This window comes from Seriola aureovittata, chromosome 12 (assembly GCF_021018895.1).
Source record: "Seriola aureovittata isolate HTS-2021-v1 ecotype China chromosome 12, ASM2101889v1, whole genome shotgun sequence".
Classification (NCBI taxonomy): Eukaryota; Metazoa; Chordata; class Actinopteri; order Carangiformes; family Carangidae; genus Seriola; species Seriola aureovittata.
In genome coordinates, this window is record NC_079375.1 from 27,473,671 (window position 1) to 27,488,429 (window position 14,759).

Genomic DNA, 14,759 nt, shown 5'->3' on the forward strand with positions numbered 1-14,759 from the left:
CAGAGGAGCAGGAAGTTACTGTGATGCTTTATTGATTGGTGAATATAGACTCTGAAATAATGAACACAAATAACATGAGTCAGCTGCTGACGTTCATATTTACATCAGCGCATTTAACTCAAAACTCAAACTCCCATCAGCCCGTGCACAGGAAGTCTCTCCGTCTCAGACCGGCGTGGCCCTCCACTCCTTGCCCTCGGTCAGAGCTCGTGGCTGGTGGATGAACACACTGTATCGGACGCCCTGATTGGCTGCCGCCCTTACAAATCGACTATTTGCTGTCATGGTAACGGCTCTCAGCGAGTCTCCCGTGCCGAAAATTGTGAGCGAGCGCTGGTTGACCTTGGCACTGGGTGTGAGGCGCAGCGTTCGCTCAGACGGCTGGTCATCGACCAGGTGGAGGCGGGCCAGCAGCTTCTGAGCGCGCTCCTTCTCACCCGGCCCCCCTAACGTGTCCAGGATCAGCTGGAAGTCAGTGACAGCGGCGCGACAGGCGAACAGCTCCTTACCCGCCATGAGAGCATCAAGCTGTGGCAGCACCTGCAGGCGGCGCTCTTGGGCTGCCTGCTCCGTCAGCACAGGCTCCCTGAAGGTGAAGTGACAGCCACCGTGACTAAGCGATGACACGTACGTGATGAGTGTGGTGATGTCCAGGTTCACCCGTCGACACTCCTCCACCTGCACCTGGGCAGGAAACGCTAAGCTGGCCACCACCGTGCCGCGGTCCACCCGGGTCAGCTCAGAAGCTTCCTCCTCCTGCTCTTCATGGTTATCTTCAGCTGCCTCCTCTTCCTCCTCATCTTCATCACTGCCTCCCTCTGTCACCACAATGTTGACTGCGACAATGTCCCCGCGGACGGAGACGCCCATGTCCCTGAGGTGGTCCGCCATGGGGCAGGAGACCCCGTTGTAGAATGCGAAGACAATGTGGGGGTGTCGGTAATGGACGGGCTGCTGGCGGCTGGCCTGAAGGAAGTCCTCCGCCTGTCTGATGATGCTCTTGTCTCCGTACTGACCCCGCCCCTGCCAGATGTTGTGCAGAGCCTCTGCCTTCCTCCCGACCGCCTTCACCCAGGTGTGTCCCCCGTTAGCCACCACGTCCACCACCAGAGTCTGCCGGTGGCCGGAGGTGTCCTGGTAGGTGAAGACGTGCAGCAGAGCCACCACGTCATCCAGACTCTCAGCTGACTCCACGATGGCCGTCAGGTGAGTCAGGTTGGTGCTGTGCAGGTGAGACTCTTTGACCTGCAGCTCTCCGGCTTCCACCCGCCTCAGGAAGCGCAGCTCGGCTCGCAGTTTACCACAGAGCTTCTGGTGACCCTCCACACCCTGACACAGCTGCTCGGCCCGCTGCAGCAACGCCTGAGCAGAGCTGATCCTCTGCTGCAGCACCGCCTGCACAGACATGACTCTGCATCACACCTGAGGACACACACAGGTGGGACTGGTGAACCTGGACACTTCAGTGACAGACAGTAAACACTTTTTATCAAACTAAAAAAACTCTATGTTGGTGACAACAGCTGTTACTCCTCCTCACTGCTCACCACTGAGCACCAGTGTTTGTAACATTAGATCATATATGACATTTATATTAGAAACGAAATAACAAGCCAACACTGGAAGTGATATATCTAGCTAACATTAGCTAACTAATGTGAGCTAGTTTCTAACTTCAGGCTAAAGCTAGAAAGTAGCTCACAGTAGTTAGCTCAACTGTAGTTTAAGGGCTTGGGGGTGGGGTCATACCCTCCCAACCCTCCCAGGAATTCTAACCCTGGTAAAAACACAGCAAACGCACAGTACGGTTTATTTTCTGACCACTAAAACACTACAGTACCCATGAGCCTCTGCTGCTGTTGCCATGAAAAAGAGGCCAAAACACACTGGTTAATGAATTCGCCCACAGCTGTAGACTTTCAGTTTAATCTTTAGCTTTAATGTCCTCATCCGTGAGTGTCGGAAATGACGTCACCAACCTGACAGACAGTGGACTGAACACTCATGTGTTCATACATAGTGTTACATCATTTTAAACAGCAGCTCATCTTCAAACACACACACCTGATCAGGAGTCTGGATCAGCAATTACTGTATAACATCAGCAGATAAAGGAAAAATGATCACATGATCATTATTTCATGTCTTTCAGCAACAAACTCTGAAGTCCTGATTCACTCAGTCATCAACCTTTAAATACGTCATTTTTACACGGAGTCTGGTGAGACTGAACTTTAACACTGTGACCTGGAGTGAAGCTGTCAGCTCCTCATCAGACAAACTTCAGCTGTTAGCTCGTTAGCTCTGATGGTAACTGCGGTCACTGTGAATGTGACGTCATTTAACTACTCCGAAGTTCATCACGTCAATTTAATGATAGTAAAAAAAAAACACTGTTAACGATTCAATCGTAGAGAAATTGCGTGGCATAGACTCACGGCAGCAGTGATGTGTGAACTTTAATCCGCAGGCTCTGCTCCAGATATCTGCTACCTGCTGATGCTAATGCTACTTGACTACTTCCCCTTCTTCTGCTCCGCTGGCAAGGACCGAGGATACTTCCGGCAGGATTGTAGCGTCACTTCCTGTTACATTGAGTTCACTAACTGTTTATATGTGGCTGGATTGGGGGTTCCAGTCTCTATTGCGACGCTGGGACTCAGACTGACAGTACCCCGAGTGTATTTCAATAAAGTTGAATAACGTTTAATACTTCATTAGACTAATTACAAGACTTTAAACTGACCTGAGGAGTCTCCTTCATGCTGTGTCATCATTTCTCAAGTACGCGGGGAACCCTCCCACTGAGTGTCCACAGGGTAATGAGACCCTCCCTTACGTCCTCACTACAGTACATAATCACATGTTCTCTTGGCCCAGTATTTCAAAGTTCTAATCCAGATCACAATTATCCAGATTTTGGAATCCCTCTTTCTGACATCCCAGATAAAACTGATCCTGCAGATTTTGTCCTGATTCTCCAAAATAAGAAAATCATGATCCAGATACCACAAGATCAGGATCACAGAATCTGGATATCTGTTGGTCAAATGTATGTAATACACTTAATCAGAATGAGAAACTGAATCATTTTATTACCATTGTAAGTTGACACATACAAGGAATCTGTTTTGTTTGTTGTTTTGATGCATAACAAAAAGTAAAGCAGGTACAAAAGGAAAATAATTAGACAACACAATATGTAAATCAAATGTCCCACTAGATCAAAAAAGTCAAACATAAAACTTTTCCTCCAGCATACTAATGTTGTATTGATAAACGGACCTATAGATCACAGGACCGTAAGTGAAATAATGGTTCACAAGAGCTTCTCTCAGTGCGCGTCCAGCTGTCCCATCTGGTTGCAGTGGTGCCAGTGGTAGATCAGGGCCATCTTCCTGGGGCCATCCATCAGAGGGAGGAACCTTGTGTTTTTCTGCGATGTTATGAAGCACAATGCAGGCGAGAATGATGTTGCATGCTCACTGTGGAGCTACATGTAGGTAGTTGAAGCACGTCAAGTGCCTCTTCAGCAACCCAGCCGTTCAATTATACTCCTTGATCCTCAATGAGCACTATTAAATCTGTCCTCTGCATTGTTGCTAGGAAATGGGAAAAGGTGTCATCAGCCATGGTAAGAGTTGATATGCACTGTCACCCAGTATGATGCCATCTGGGGGATTCTGTTGGAGGTGTCTAAAAATGTGGCTCTACCTCAAGATCCTAGCCTCATGGACCAATCCTGACCATTTAACAACACAGTTAGTGATGTGGAGGTCTGCATTTGCCACAAGTTGCACATTGATGCTGTGCCACCCTTTCCTGTTCACAAATTCCCATTCCCTTTCATGGGGTGCTTGGATGTGAATATGAGTGCAGTCTATTACCCCTACAATGTTTGGCGTCCTCCCCATTTCAAAGTACTTGCGCTTGATCTGCCTGGTCTCTTCTGGATCCCTTGGAAACTTGACAAACTGGTTGACAAGGCTGGCTAATGAAGAGGGCTGATAGTGGACTTGCACGCACACACACACACCATCTCCAATGACTTGATAGAAGGATCCACATGCATAGAAGTGCAAAACCATCAGTACTTGTTCTTCCACAGTCAATGCATAGCTTCTTGTAGTGGTGTGTTCCAGTTGTGGCAAGTAGATTGACAATGAAACCAATGTCAGCCCGACCTAACCTAAATCTCTCATACAGTGTGTCATCTTTGTAGTCCTGCAGTTGGTTTGGGCGTGCAATGTGAATCTCCTCCTTTGCCTCTGTAAACGGTGAACAACACCTGCCATTTTGTTTGTATGGTCCCTTGTTAGGACAACTGCTTTCAAGACACCTTAATTGGCCTCCCAGCTTACACCTGGTTCCATTTGGGCATGGGCCTTTAGTTGTGCTTTGTAGACGACACAGACAGAGAGAGAAAATGGAAATGGAAGCAGGTACTTCAAATGGGAGCAATTTCACCCAAGCCGAAACACACGCCTTGCTGGATGGTGTGAGGGCACATTGTGACTCTGATTGCTAAACTTGACGAAACAGTAACATCCAAGATGAAAACCAACATTTGGAAAAAAGCTATTACAAGAAGATGGCTATCGAAAGAGTCCCCATCTAAAGAGGAGTGGATTGCAATTGTGAAAGAAATATATGACATGGAAAAACTGACTTCTTCCTTGAACTTGTGCGTGAACAAATTCACTGTTCTGGAGGAAATGGACGGCTCATCTTGAATAAGTGACACTTACAACAGGAGGCAGTTAATAACTAATAATGTGCTCTGTTTCATTTTTTCTTTCTTTTTTGCCTGAGTACAGCGCCCCCTACTGTCCTATTTGATGTGCTCTCAGTGTTGTTGGGCACTAGTGTGAGTATGTTTCTGTCCTGTTTTGATGTGAAGGATAGACTATGGACAAATGGATCAAATATGACTGAAATGTCTCTAAACCCTGGACCTACCTCTTGAAATGTACACATTGTTACAATGATTCCTCTCTCCCTGTGTAATAATATATATGCGTAGGTATATTTTTCACTCTGTGCCTTTTCTGTCTTGTTCCTTTTCTTGTTCTTTTTCTTTCTTTCTCTCTTTCTAAGTGTACTGTAAAATGACTTCATAAAAATAAAGTTTACAAAAAAAAAAAGAAAACCAACATTTGGAAGAACATCACCAACAGTGTCAATGCCACAGGGAGTGGTGAATTAAGAACTCTGGAACAGGTCAAACTGCGCTGGAAAAATCTAAAACAGAAGGCCACAAAGGACAATACTGAGTCTCACAAGTCACAACCCTAAAACAGGTAACAAGACATTTAAGTGGGGTGAGTTTACTGATGTAGTTCTAGACATCATTGGTGGAAAAAGGTCTGAGGCTCTCCATGGCATTCAGTCAGTCTCACAAGGTGGTGAATCTGGACTGTGTGGGACTGAGGCTGATACACCAAACTCAGGGTTGATGAGTCAGCTTTTTATCCTGAATCTTGAGGCACAGCATGTCAATCCCCAACAGCAGGGGGATACTCACAGTTCAGACGACCCCCAACACCAGCAAGAGGACCCCCACATGCAAAATGGCTCCCACTCTTCAGGCACCCCCCAACGTCCACAGGAGTACCCCCCACTCTTCAGGTGGCCCCCAACACCAGCAAGAGGACCCCCACTCTTCAGGGTTGGAACTGCCCCATAAGAGGAAGTGTCTTGCAAAGGACCCGAAGGATCAAGATGGCTATGGGGATCTAGTGAGGAAGGAGATGGAGAGAGCAGAGCAACAGATCTCTCTAGCTGAGGAGCAGATCAAACTGACATTGCTTCAAAAGAGGGAGGTGAAACTTCCATTTCGCCTCTTAGAAGGGAAGCTGACAGAAGCTGGTATTCCACTGCCAGAGGAGAGAATGTGAACTCTTGTTTTTCAGAGATTTTTCTTTTTGTGACCATTTTTATTTTATTTTATGTTGACATAAAAGAACATACACACATACATGGATTATTTAGGAGTTTATAAAAATAAACAATCCATAGTCATTTTTCTGAAAGCTTTGAGTTTTGAGTATTATTTTGATTAATTGTTTAATAATGGCTGGATATTGTTTTTTCGTAGTCTGTGTCAATTTCATATGCAAACATCAAGTAATAAGACTGCAATGTGTCCTGCATGTCTCTACATCCACCTTGAATCGATGCTGAATCCACCCTTACAGTGGGATCAGGGAAATCCTGATATTTAGCATCAAACATATAAATACCCAAAATTGACATTTGATCTGGATTCTGGGTGGGATTGGATTACCAAATCCGGATCCAAATTTTGTAGGATCAGGATCACATATTCTGTTTTGAAATACCCAATCTTTAAATTTAATCCTATTCTGATCTGGATTAAAAGTTTTGAAATACTGGGCCCTGGTGTTTGGTTTCAGATCAGATGTTTGACCTCAGAGAGAATGAGACTGTTGTTTTGACTCTACACTGACACTGTGTTGAAAATTTTCATGACTGCAGTTAATACATTTGTTCCTGATGATATGATATTGATGTAATGCTTCTCAAATATGGATGTATTGATGACAAACAAGGTATATATTAGTGTATGGTGAAATTTGCATTAACTAAATGACCTGAGACATGTTTTATCTTAGGTTCTGAAATGTAAATGTATTGAATATAATAACTCAGAAACACATGCTGTTCTCACTCTGGTATAAACCATGTGGTCATTACACAGGATTTGTTCTAGATAGATAGATACTTTATTTATCCCCTACGGGAAATTCATGTGTACATTAGCTCACTGTTGATGATAATAATAATAATAATAATAATAAAACGTTAATAATAAATAAACAATAATAATTAGATTAGTCCACTTCCTTTGGCCGAGGTGTTGTATAGCCTGATGGCAGTGGTAACAAAGGATCTCCTGAACCTCTCTGTTCTGCAGTGCAGTGAGATAAGACGTTTGCTGCAGCTGCTTCTCTGTCCTGCCAGAATGTTGTGGAGAGGATGTTGGTATTGTCCAAGATGGCCTCCATCTTACATTACAGTCCTGAGTGAGTCCAGACTCCTGCAGCACAGACCCAGCCTTTTTGACCAGCTTGTCCAGTCTCTTTGAGTTCATGTCAGACATGCTGCTGCCCCAGCAGACTGAAGCATAAAAAAGTGCTATTTTTCAGGACATCACATGACAAAGTGGTACAGAAGTTAATACTGATTTCATTGGTTTCTTTTGATTCAGATTTTTGGAGGTAAATGGACTGTGAACTGTTGCTGAGAGTATCCCAACAATGTAAAGATATGATATATTTCCATGAATCAATAAAAAATGTTTGTAAAGAGCTGATCAGCTCAGGCGCTGACAAATCCTCAAACAAAATAATATTCCAACACAAGGTAAAATTAACGAGTTCCGTTGATGATTTTAAAGATTTTTACTTGTAAATAAAATAAGAACAACCAACCAGTTAAAGTCATGGAGATTAAAACCATTAAAGAAAATGAATAAATTAATTAAGTAAAAATAATAAGAGACAAGTTAAAACTACTAGGAGTTCAAATAAAATGGTTGTAAAGCCAGTAAAACAAGAAGACTGACAGGAAGTGTAGTTTTTAAAGACAGTGTTGGAACTTCACCCGTTGTCATAGAGACGCAGGAAACAATCAGTGGAGTAGAAACACACTTCATCCTTTACTCACCAACAGCTGTCTCAAGAGGTGGAAACACACCAGTGTTAACTCTACTGAAGTTAGCATGCTAACCAGCTAGCTCTGGTCCATCTACTAATGTTAGAGACATAGCTGCTCAAAAGATATATTATAACGATGACTGAAGCTGTTCTTAAGCAACAATCACCAGCATCACCATCATCACCATCATCATCATCACCATCTGGAAAAGTTGTTCACTCAGCAGTGAAAAATAAATCCTGGGTCAGATTCATGCTGGAAGCTCTGGACCGTCTTGTTTGACTTTTCAGTGTCTCATGTACGTCTGGGACCCAGAGCAGGGTGGGGCCAGAACTTCAACTGTCCAGGTCTCACTGCTCAGTTTCCCTGAAAGGAGACTGATGTGGATTCTGTCCTGGTCCTGGATCAGTGGACCAGCTGTTTACTCCTGCACGGGTCCTGAAGGTGGACTTGGAGAGGGTTTATGACAGACCATCATCATCATCACCAGCATTTACATCATCATCATCATCAGCATCATTTAAACATTGAATGTGACAAAGTGAAAAAATAAAAACAAACGGCAGCAGATAATAAATACTTTTTATTGATCAGTTGAACAGAAGTTGATTGACAGCATGCTGAACAGAGCTAAGGCACATGAAGCTGTGAGGTCAGAGGTCAGGAGGCCTCAGACTGGTTACCTGCTACCTTTGACACATTGGTTTTAAAAACACACCTGATCAGGTGAGACACCACATCATACAAATAAAACAAACTATGATTCAGTCCAATCAGGAAGCAGCTCACCTGGACAGAGATAAAACACTGCTGACAAGTCACCTGGTTGATCACCTTTCTGACAGGTCACCTGATTCAGGTGAAAGCAGGAAGAGGCAGAGTCAGAGCTCAGGGCCTTTCATCAGCTCTTGGCCTGTTTCCTCTTCTGAACGAGCTCGGCCAACATCTTATAACGAATCATACATTCCTCCTGAAAAAAACAACACACACCAATCAGTTATCAATCAGTCAATAATCAATTAGTTAACAGACACGTCGCTGGATGTGACCAGGTGTGTCCCCAGGATTCAGTCCTGATGACAACATTGTTTTATACTGTTCCGAGTCATCTCACAGACAATGATATTAATCTATTATAACTCAGATACCAATCTGACATCAATTAGGGGATTCTGTGGTTCTGATGAAACCGGTTCAACTGCGTCCCTTCTCAGAGCGTGTTTGCTGCTGTGCTCTGATTGGATACCACTTGTCTCCCATGACCTCATCAAGGTTTTGGCCACAAAGAACTCGACAGCTGACGATCTTGTGAAGGTGATCAGGTGACCCAGACAGGTCTTCACCTTGAACAAGCATGTCCGTCCTGAGGGGCACGAATCTGGATTTCATACCGACTTGAGTGTCGTAATCTGCTGCAGGATCCAGATCTGCCACTGACCCTCATCATCGCCACTATTCATTTTATTATCATTACTAATTGCTGCTGTTATTATTGAGTTACTTACTCTGTAGATGATGCAGTGTTAGCCCCACCCCTCCAAGAAATGAAAGAAAAAAGTAATTCAAAATGAAAAAATTAACCAAGCAAAACATTTTAATTATGTTATTTACCTAATGTGTGTTCACTTGTTTAATCTGAGCTCAGTGAGAGAGTCTCTACTGTCATTTACTCTGAGGACAACTCGTCACCTTCAAACACTCTTCAGCTTCGAACACTGCGCATGAGAGTTTTTAAACACAGTCACTGTGGTGATGGTGGAGAGGACGCAGCAGTGGACCCAGCTGGACCTCGACCTAACCCTACGTGGAGCAGGAGCTTCATCTGCTGTCCCGGTCTGGACTTCTACAGGTTTAGTAAAACAGTTCATCAAGCATCTTACAATCAGACTGTCATGTGAACAGGTAGACTGTCTACCTGTCTGTCAGTCCTCACCTTGGTCTTCCCAGGGACCACCTTGGCGATGCGATCCCAGCGTTCTGCGGTTCCTCGGGGGAACTGTTGCAGAGCAAGTTCCAGCAGTTTCTGTTGGTTCTGAGTCCAGGCAGCAGGGTCTGCCTTCTCCCTGCTTTCGTGAGGCTCCGCCTCGTCATCCTCCTCCACCATGGCTGGGTCGAAATCTCTCTGCCGACGACCTCTGACCTTCATCTCTTCCCCTTTTGCTGCTGCCGTCGAAGACTTCCTGTTCCTCCTGCGGACCGCTGGAGCTGCTTCCTCCTCTTCTCCTTCCTCTTCCTCCACACAGGCCCCTCCCAGCCTCTGCGTCATAGCACTGTCAGCAACAGGAAGTGACCTCACAGGAAGATGAGGGCCCTTTAGGTCCGACAGCTTCACCAGACCTGAAATAGAGCAAGGTTAACTTCAGCTGACAGTAGAAGCCGTAGAACCTGACACTGGCAGTAGAATCAGTTACAGTAGAAACAGCCTTCACCTGATGTGTGGCTCACGTTGTCTTTCGCCTGTTTGACTTTAGTCGTCACCTGTTGAAGGAAAAAGACTCTGTTGGTTTCAGTTGTTTAAAGGAACAGTCTCACATTAAATCAGGTTTCAGTTTGAGATTGAGGATGAGATAGCCTAGCTTAGCACAAAGACTTGCGCCTAGCACTAGCTCCTAGCCTTTTGTTTACTGACTCCTTCAAGAACCAACACCTGAGCATGGTATAAGGGTTTGTATACCACCATGACCCTGGGGGGGTGAAAGAGGTAAACTGGTTCTGGATGAAAGTCCAGATTTTGAGAAAAAGTGAACTCTTCTGGATTAGAAAGACAGAGGATCTTTCCTGGAGCCAGGTCTCGGAGGGGAGCTCAATAAGGTATACCTGGTGGTCAGGGACACACCTGTGTGGATCCCTGTGGTTCACTCCGCTGTAAGGCTGGAGTTACCCCTGGCTACAAAAACGGGTTCTATGGATGTGCAATGTCACCACTGTGGTGGAGAAGGACCCAGAATTGATGCAAGGGGTAGAGGGACACAAACTGGATCACCTCAACACATGGTACTGGCTCTTGAACCATAATCTAGAGAGGGGCTGACCTTCCCAGAACTGCCCAGGGTGAAAGACACCAGAGGTTTAGGGAGGCCATGGAGGAGGACTTGGCCCCAAAGAGGTTCCGGTAAAACATCACATAATTCAGGAGGAGGAAGTAGATCTTAGTGCAGACTATGTTCAGAGAACAACAGCTGACCTGTAGTGATGATACTTTTAGACAGTCGCAGAAACACTTTGAGAAACTGGTCTGAAGTGAACTGGACTTGTCCCCATGGAGGAGGCAGAAATCTGGAAAAGTTGTTCACTCAGCAGTGAAAAATAAATCCTGGGTCAGATTCATGCTGGAAGCTCTGGACCGTCTTGTTTGACTTTTCAGTGTCTCATGTACGTCTGGGACCCAGAACTTCAACTGTCCAGGTCTCACTGCTCAGTTTCCCTGAAAGGAGACTGATGTGGATTCTGTCCTGGTCCTGGATCAGTGGACCAGCTGTTTACTTGCGTCCTGAAGGTGGACTTGAAGGTGGCCCCCAGAGCATCCTGTGGGGGGTCCTGAGCATCCTGTGGGGGGTCCTGGTTCCTTCTCTCTTTTTTTTTTTTTTTTTTTTAAAGTATATTTTTTGGGGCTTTTATGCCTTTAATGGACAGCACAGTGGAGAGTGACAGGAAACAGGGAGGCAGAGAGAGGGGGAATGACATGCAGTGAAAGGCCGTCCGATGCGGGATTCGAACCGGGGCCGACTGCAGCGAGGACTGTGGCCTCTACACATGGGGCGCCTGCTTAAACCACTACGCTACACGACGCCCCGTTCCTTCTCTCTTTAATAACAGCTATAAACACACACACCACCACCACTAACAATAACAACAACACACACACACACACAACACCACCACCACACACATCTTGAACTGAGAACGGATGGTTCATTAAACTAATATAATCTCAGTTCTAAGCAGAACGTCAGGATCCCTAACACCAGTATGAGTCAAACTTAACTACTTTAAACTCACATCAGACACCGACCGTCCCAGTTCATGAGCGATCTTCTCCCATCGACCTGGAGTTCCTCCTGGAAATTTCACCATCAACCTGCTGAGGAAACTGAGCTCGTCCTCTGTCCACTCTGCAGCCTGAGGACAGACACAGAGACGTCACCAGGTGTCCTCACACCTGTAGTCCACTACAGACTACCGACTGGACTGTATTGGACTACACCTGTAGACCAGTCTGTAGTCTTGGGACAGTTTAATAACTGATCAATGACATCACACCTTCTTCCTGCCAGCTCTGTGGTCCTGCAGCCAGCTGTCCATCTGGTCTTCAATCTCCTCAATGGATGAGGTCTGGTCGTAGCTCTGGTAGTTCAGGTTCTCTGAAGACGGCTCGTAAACTGGAAACTCCACCTTTGGCTTCTTGAGCTTCGGCCTCTTCTCTCCTGACAGACAGAGAGACAAAGGCAGACAAAGAAAAACAGTGAGACAAAGACACAGAGAGACAGCAGAGGGGAATTAAAACTGGACCAGGGACAGAGGTCAGACTCTGGATCAGTTGGTGGATTCAGGTTCAGTCTCAGTCTCTCTGCTGAAGATCTGGTTTCTGTTCAGTGACCTTAAATCTCATATTGTCCCCGAATGCACCAACTGAATTCCTTAAATTATCCATGATTGACTGATTATCGATAAATACTGATAATCAATCAGTATTGATGTTTTAGTGTTTACTGGTCACAGCTTCCTGTTCAGCTTCAGCTTCTTCTCTTTGCTGCTGCTTCATCTGCTGGTAGTCCTCGTAGTACTGCTTCACCTCCTGAAACACACAGAGACTGGGACTGAGACCGGGACAGAGACTGGGACTGAGCAGAGACCAGGTATGATCAGCGTGTCCCCTCCTACCTGGACGGTCTGAGGCAGGTTTTTGATGGACAGATAAAGCCAGATGCTCAGCTTCAGAGGGAGGATGTCCTGCCAGTGAGGCCTGTCCTGAACTCTGAAACAAACAAAAATAAACAATTCAAACAAAGAAACAAACACAGGTGGTCAGTGAAGATGATGTCATAGCTGTACCTGTCAGTGCGATCCTGGCTGATACACCTGAGCTCCTCTACAGGCCTGGAGCTCACCTTCTTCTTCTTCTCTTTTTTCTTCTTACTCAACAGCTCGTCCTGGAAACAAGGAGGATTCACTGTCAGGTCACATGACATGGGCTGCTCTGATTGGCTGCCTGCTCCGCTCTGATTGGCTGTCTGCTCTGTCTTACCAGCTGTTTCTCCAGGTAGATGGACCAGATGACAGCATAGTGTCCCACAGTGAGGATGAGGAAGAGGAGGAATCCCAGCTCAGAGTTACTCATCTTCCTCACTCGTCTGTAGTAGAAGACCGGCTGCCGCCAATCAGGAAGCCCATTCACCAGGATGTCATCGTACCTGTACAGGTAAGACACACTCACAGTTTAGTTATGCCGATTCAAACCAGAGAAACCCAGCTAACTCTGAGCTGTGATTGGCTGAGGTCCGACTGTGAGCTGTGATGTGAACAGGTGAGACTTACCTGCGTCGTCTCTCCTCGTCCTTCAGAACTTCATAAATGGCAACAAGCTGAAAACAAAATGAATGTTTACATATTCACAATGATCACTTCAATCTGGTAATTCAAAAATACAGTGAAAAGAAAAAAAAAAAAATACATATGATATCTATATATATATATATATATAATATATATATATATATATATATATATATATATATATATATATATATATCTGACTAGTCAGCAGGTGTGTGTTCCTCACCTGTCTGAACTGAGTCTCTGCGTCTTCGTTTTTGTTTTTGTCAGGATGCAGCGTGAGAGACAGACGACGGTACGCCTTCTTGATCTCTGCTGCTGAGGCATCCTGAGGGACAGAGGACAGAGACAGGTGTGTTGACCAGTTACCTATTGGACTGCATTCATCCATTACCTGATTCTCCTCTCCTTTCCTGTTGGCCATTTCTGTTGTTTTTCAAAGTAAAAGTCCAGTTCTGTGGTGTTTATTGTGACCAGATGATTCACTGATTAATTAATATTAATCAATGAACCTCTGGAACAGCAGGTTTAAGAAAGACATGAAAAACTGAACTGGCCCTTTAATATGTGACATCCTAATGAGAACGGTCTGACCCTGAACCAGGACCTGGTCTTTAGCTCTTTTCCTTTATGCAAGTTGCTGAAATAAAAGAAACCAGAGTCGGCTCGTGACGTCACTGCTCTGGTCGAGTCAAAACTAACAATAATCATTCTGTGCTCTGTTAACATCAACACCTGAGGTGATACGTCACACTGAAACAACTGTTGGCATCAGATAGGGTTAGGGTTACTAGCTGCTCAGAACCGGAACTGACTCATGATCTGGTTCAGGTTTCTACATTAGCGCCTGATGTGCGTTAGCTTAGCCCGCCAGTGTGCGCGCGTGGCACTCAGCTGTTAGCATTAGCACCCAGCTAGCTGCTTCTGTTCGGTTACCATGGAGACAGTTAGCAGTTAGCTGTTAGCCCGGACCTGGTTCAGGGACATGAACTGGTAGAAGGTCTGCGGGATCTCCTCCACCAGATCCAGCAGCTCCAGATCCGCCTCCCAGGCGTTCAGAGGGGGGACCGCAGTGACCAACAGGGTAAGGCAGACCAGCAGAGACCCGCACGGACCCGCGCGGACCCCCATCACCGTGAAACCGATACAGCGGGAGAAAAGGCTGGATCAAGACACAGAGTGCTCCTCGGTCCGTGAGCCAGCTCAGAGATCTGGTCCAGGAAAACACCGCCATGCACATCCGGGGTACAAAAAACTGTCAAAATAAAAGTCATCTCTGTGACTCTGCAATCATCAGCGACGCTTGCAGGAGGAGCGGGAAACTACAGTCAGATCCGCAGCTGAACTGAGAGCAGATTCTGATGACTGTTCATCGGTGGATCTACACCTATAACTGAAGCCAGACCAGCTGGAGCCAAACAAATCCTGAACCTCCTCCTGAACCTCTTTGAGCAAGATCCTGAACCCTGTGTGTGTGTGTGTGTGTGTGTGTGTGTGTGTGTGTGTGTGTGTGTGTGTGTGTGTGT

The 14,759-nt window shown here is 45.7% G+C and overlaps 2 protein-coding genes and 1 pseudogene across 3 annotated transcripts; all 3 read right to left on the reverse strand.

The window, feature by feature from the left end:
• Positions 1 to 15: 15 nt before the first annotated feature.
• Positions 16 to 2,593, reverse strand: c12h7orf25 (chromosome 12 C7orf25 homolog). Its single transcript, XM_056391530.1, has 2 exons — positions 2,439 to 2,593; positions 16 to 1,422 (listed from the first exon to the last, which is right to left on the reverse strand). Exon 2 carries the CDS (start codon positions 1,405 to 1,407, stop codon positions 166 to 168), a length of 1,242 nt encoding a protein of 413 aa, XP_056247505.1. The 5' UTR covers positions 1,408 to 1,422; positions 2,439 to 2,593; the 3' UTR covers positions 16 to 165.
• Positions 2,594 to 3,233: 640 nt separating this feature from the next.
• LOC130178765 (putative nuclease HARBI1) lies at positions 3,234 to 4,510 on the reverse strand (annotated as a pseudogene).
• A 3,740-nt stretch (positions 4,511 to 8,250) lies between these two features.
• On the reverse strand, positions 8,251 to 14,681 carry dnajc1 (DnaJ (Hsp40) homolog, subfamily C, member 1). Of its 2 annotated transcripts, none has more exons than XM_056391514.1 (12): positions 14,206 to 14,681; positions 13,460 to 13,561; positions 13,216 to 13,262; positions 12,926 to 13,091; positions 12,733 to 12,830; positions 12,562 to 12,655; positions 12,391 to 12,475; positions 11,941 to 12,104; positions 11,680 to 11,799; positions 10,110 to 10,158; positions 9,614 to 10,017; positions 8,251 to 8,650 (listed from the first exon to the last, which is right to left on the reverse strand). In XM_056391514.1, the coding sequence occupies exons 1-12, from the start codon at positions 14,362 to 14,364 to the stop codon at positions 8,582 to 8,584; spliced, it is 1,557 nt and encodes a 518-aa protein (XP_056247489.1). In that variant the 5' UTR covers positions 14,365 to 14,681; the 3' UTR covers positions 8,251 to 8,581. The 2 variants fall into 2 exon arrangements, with proteins under 2 accessions (XP_056247489.1, XP_056247490.1); XM_056391515.1 differs by having other exon boundaries at positions 14,170 to 14,309.
• Positions 14,682 to 14,759: the final 78 nt, after the last annotated feature.

What these genes read in the sequence shown, in the direction of transcription:
- c12h7orf25 (XM_056391530.1), bottom strand. Translation starts at nt 1,407, where the DNA reads ATGTCTGTGCAGGCGGTGCTGCAGCAGAGGATCAGCTCTGCTCAGGCG.
- dnajc1 (XM_056391514.1), bottom strand. Translation starts at nt 14,364, where the DNA reads ATGGGGGTCCGCGCGGGTCCGTGCGGGTCTCTGCTGGTCTGCCTTACC. An exon ending in TCTACCTGGAGAAACAGCTG is followed by an intron (nt 12,831 to 12,925) that starts GTAAGACAGAGC and finishes CCTTGTTTCCAG; the next exon opens with GACGAGCTGTTGAGTAAGAA. An exon ending in TGGGACGGTCGGTGTCTGAT is followed by an intron (nt 10,159 to 11,679) that starts GTGAGTTTAAAG and finishes TTCCTTCAACAG; the next exon opens with GTGACGACTAAAGTCAAACA.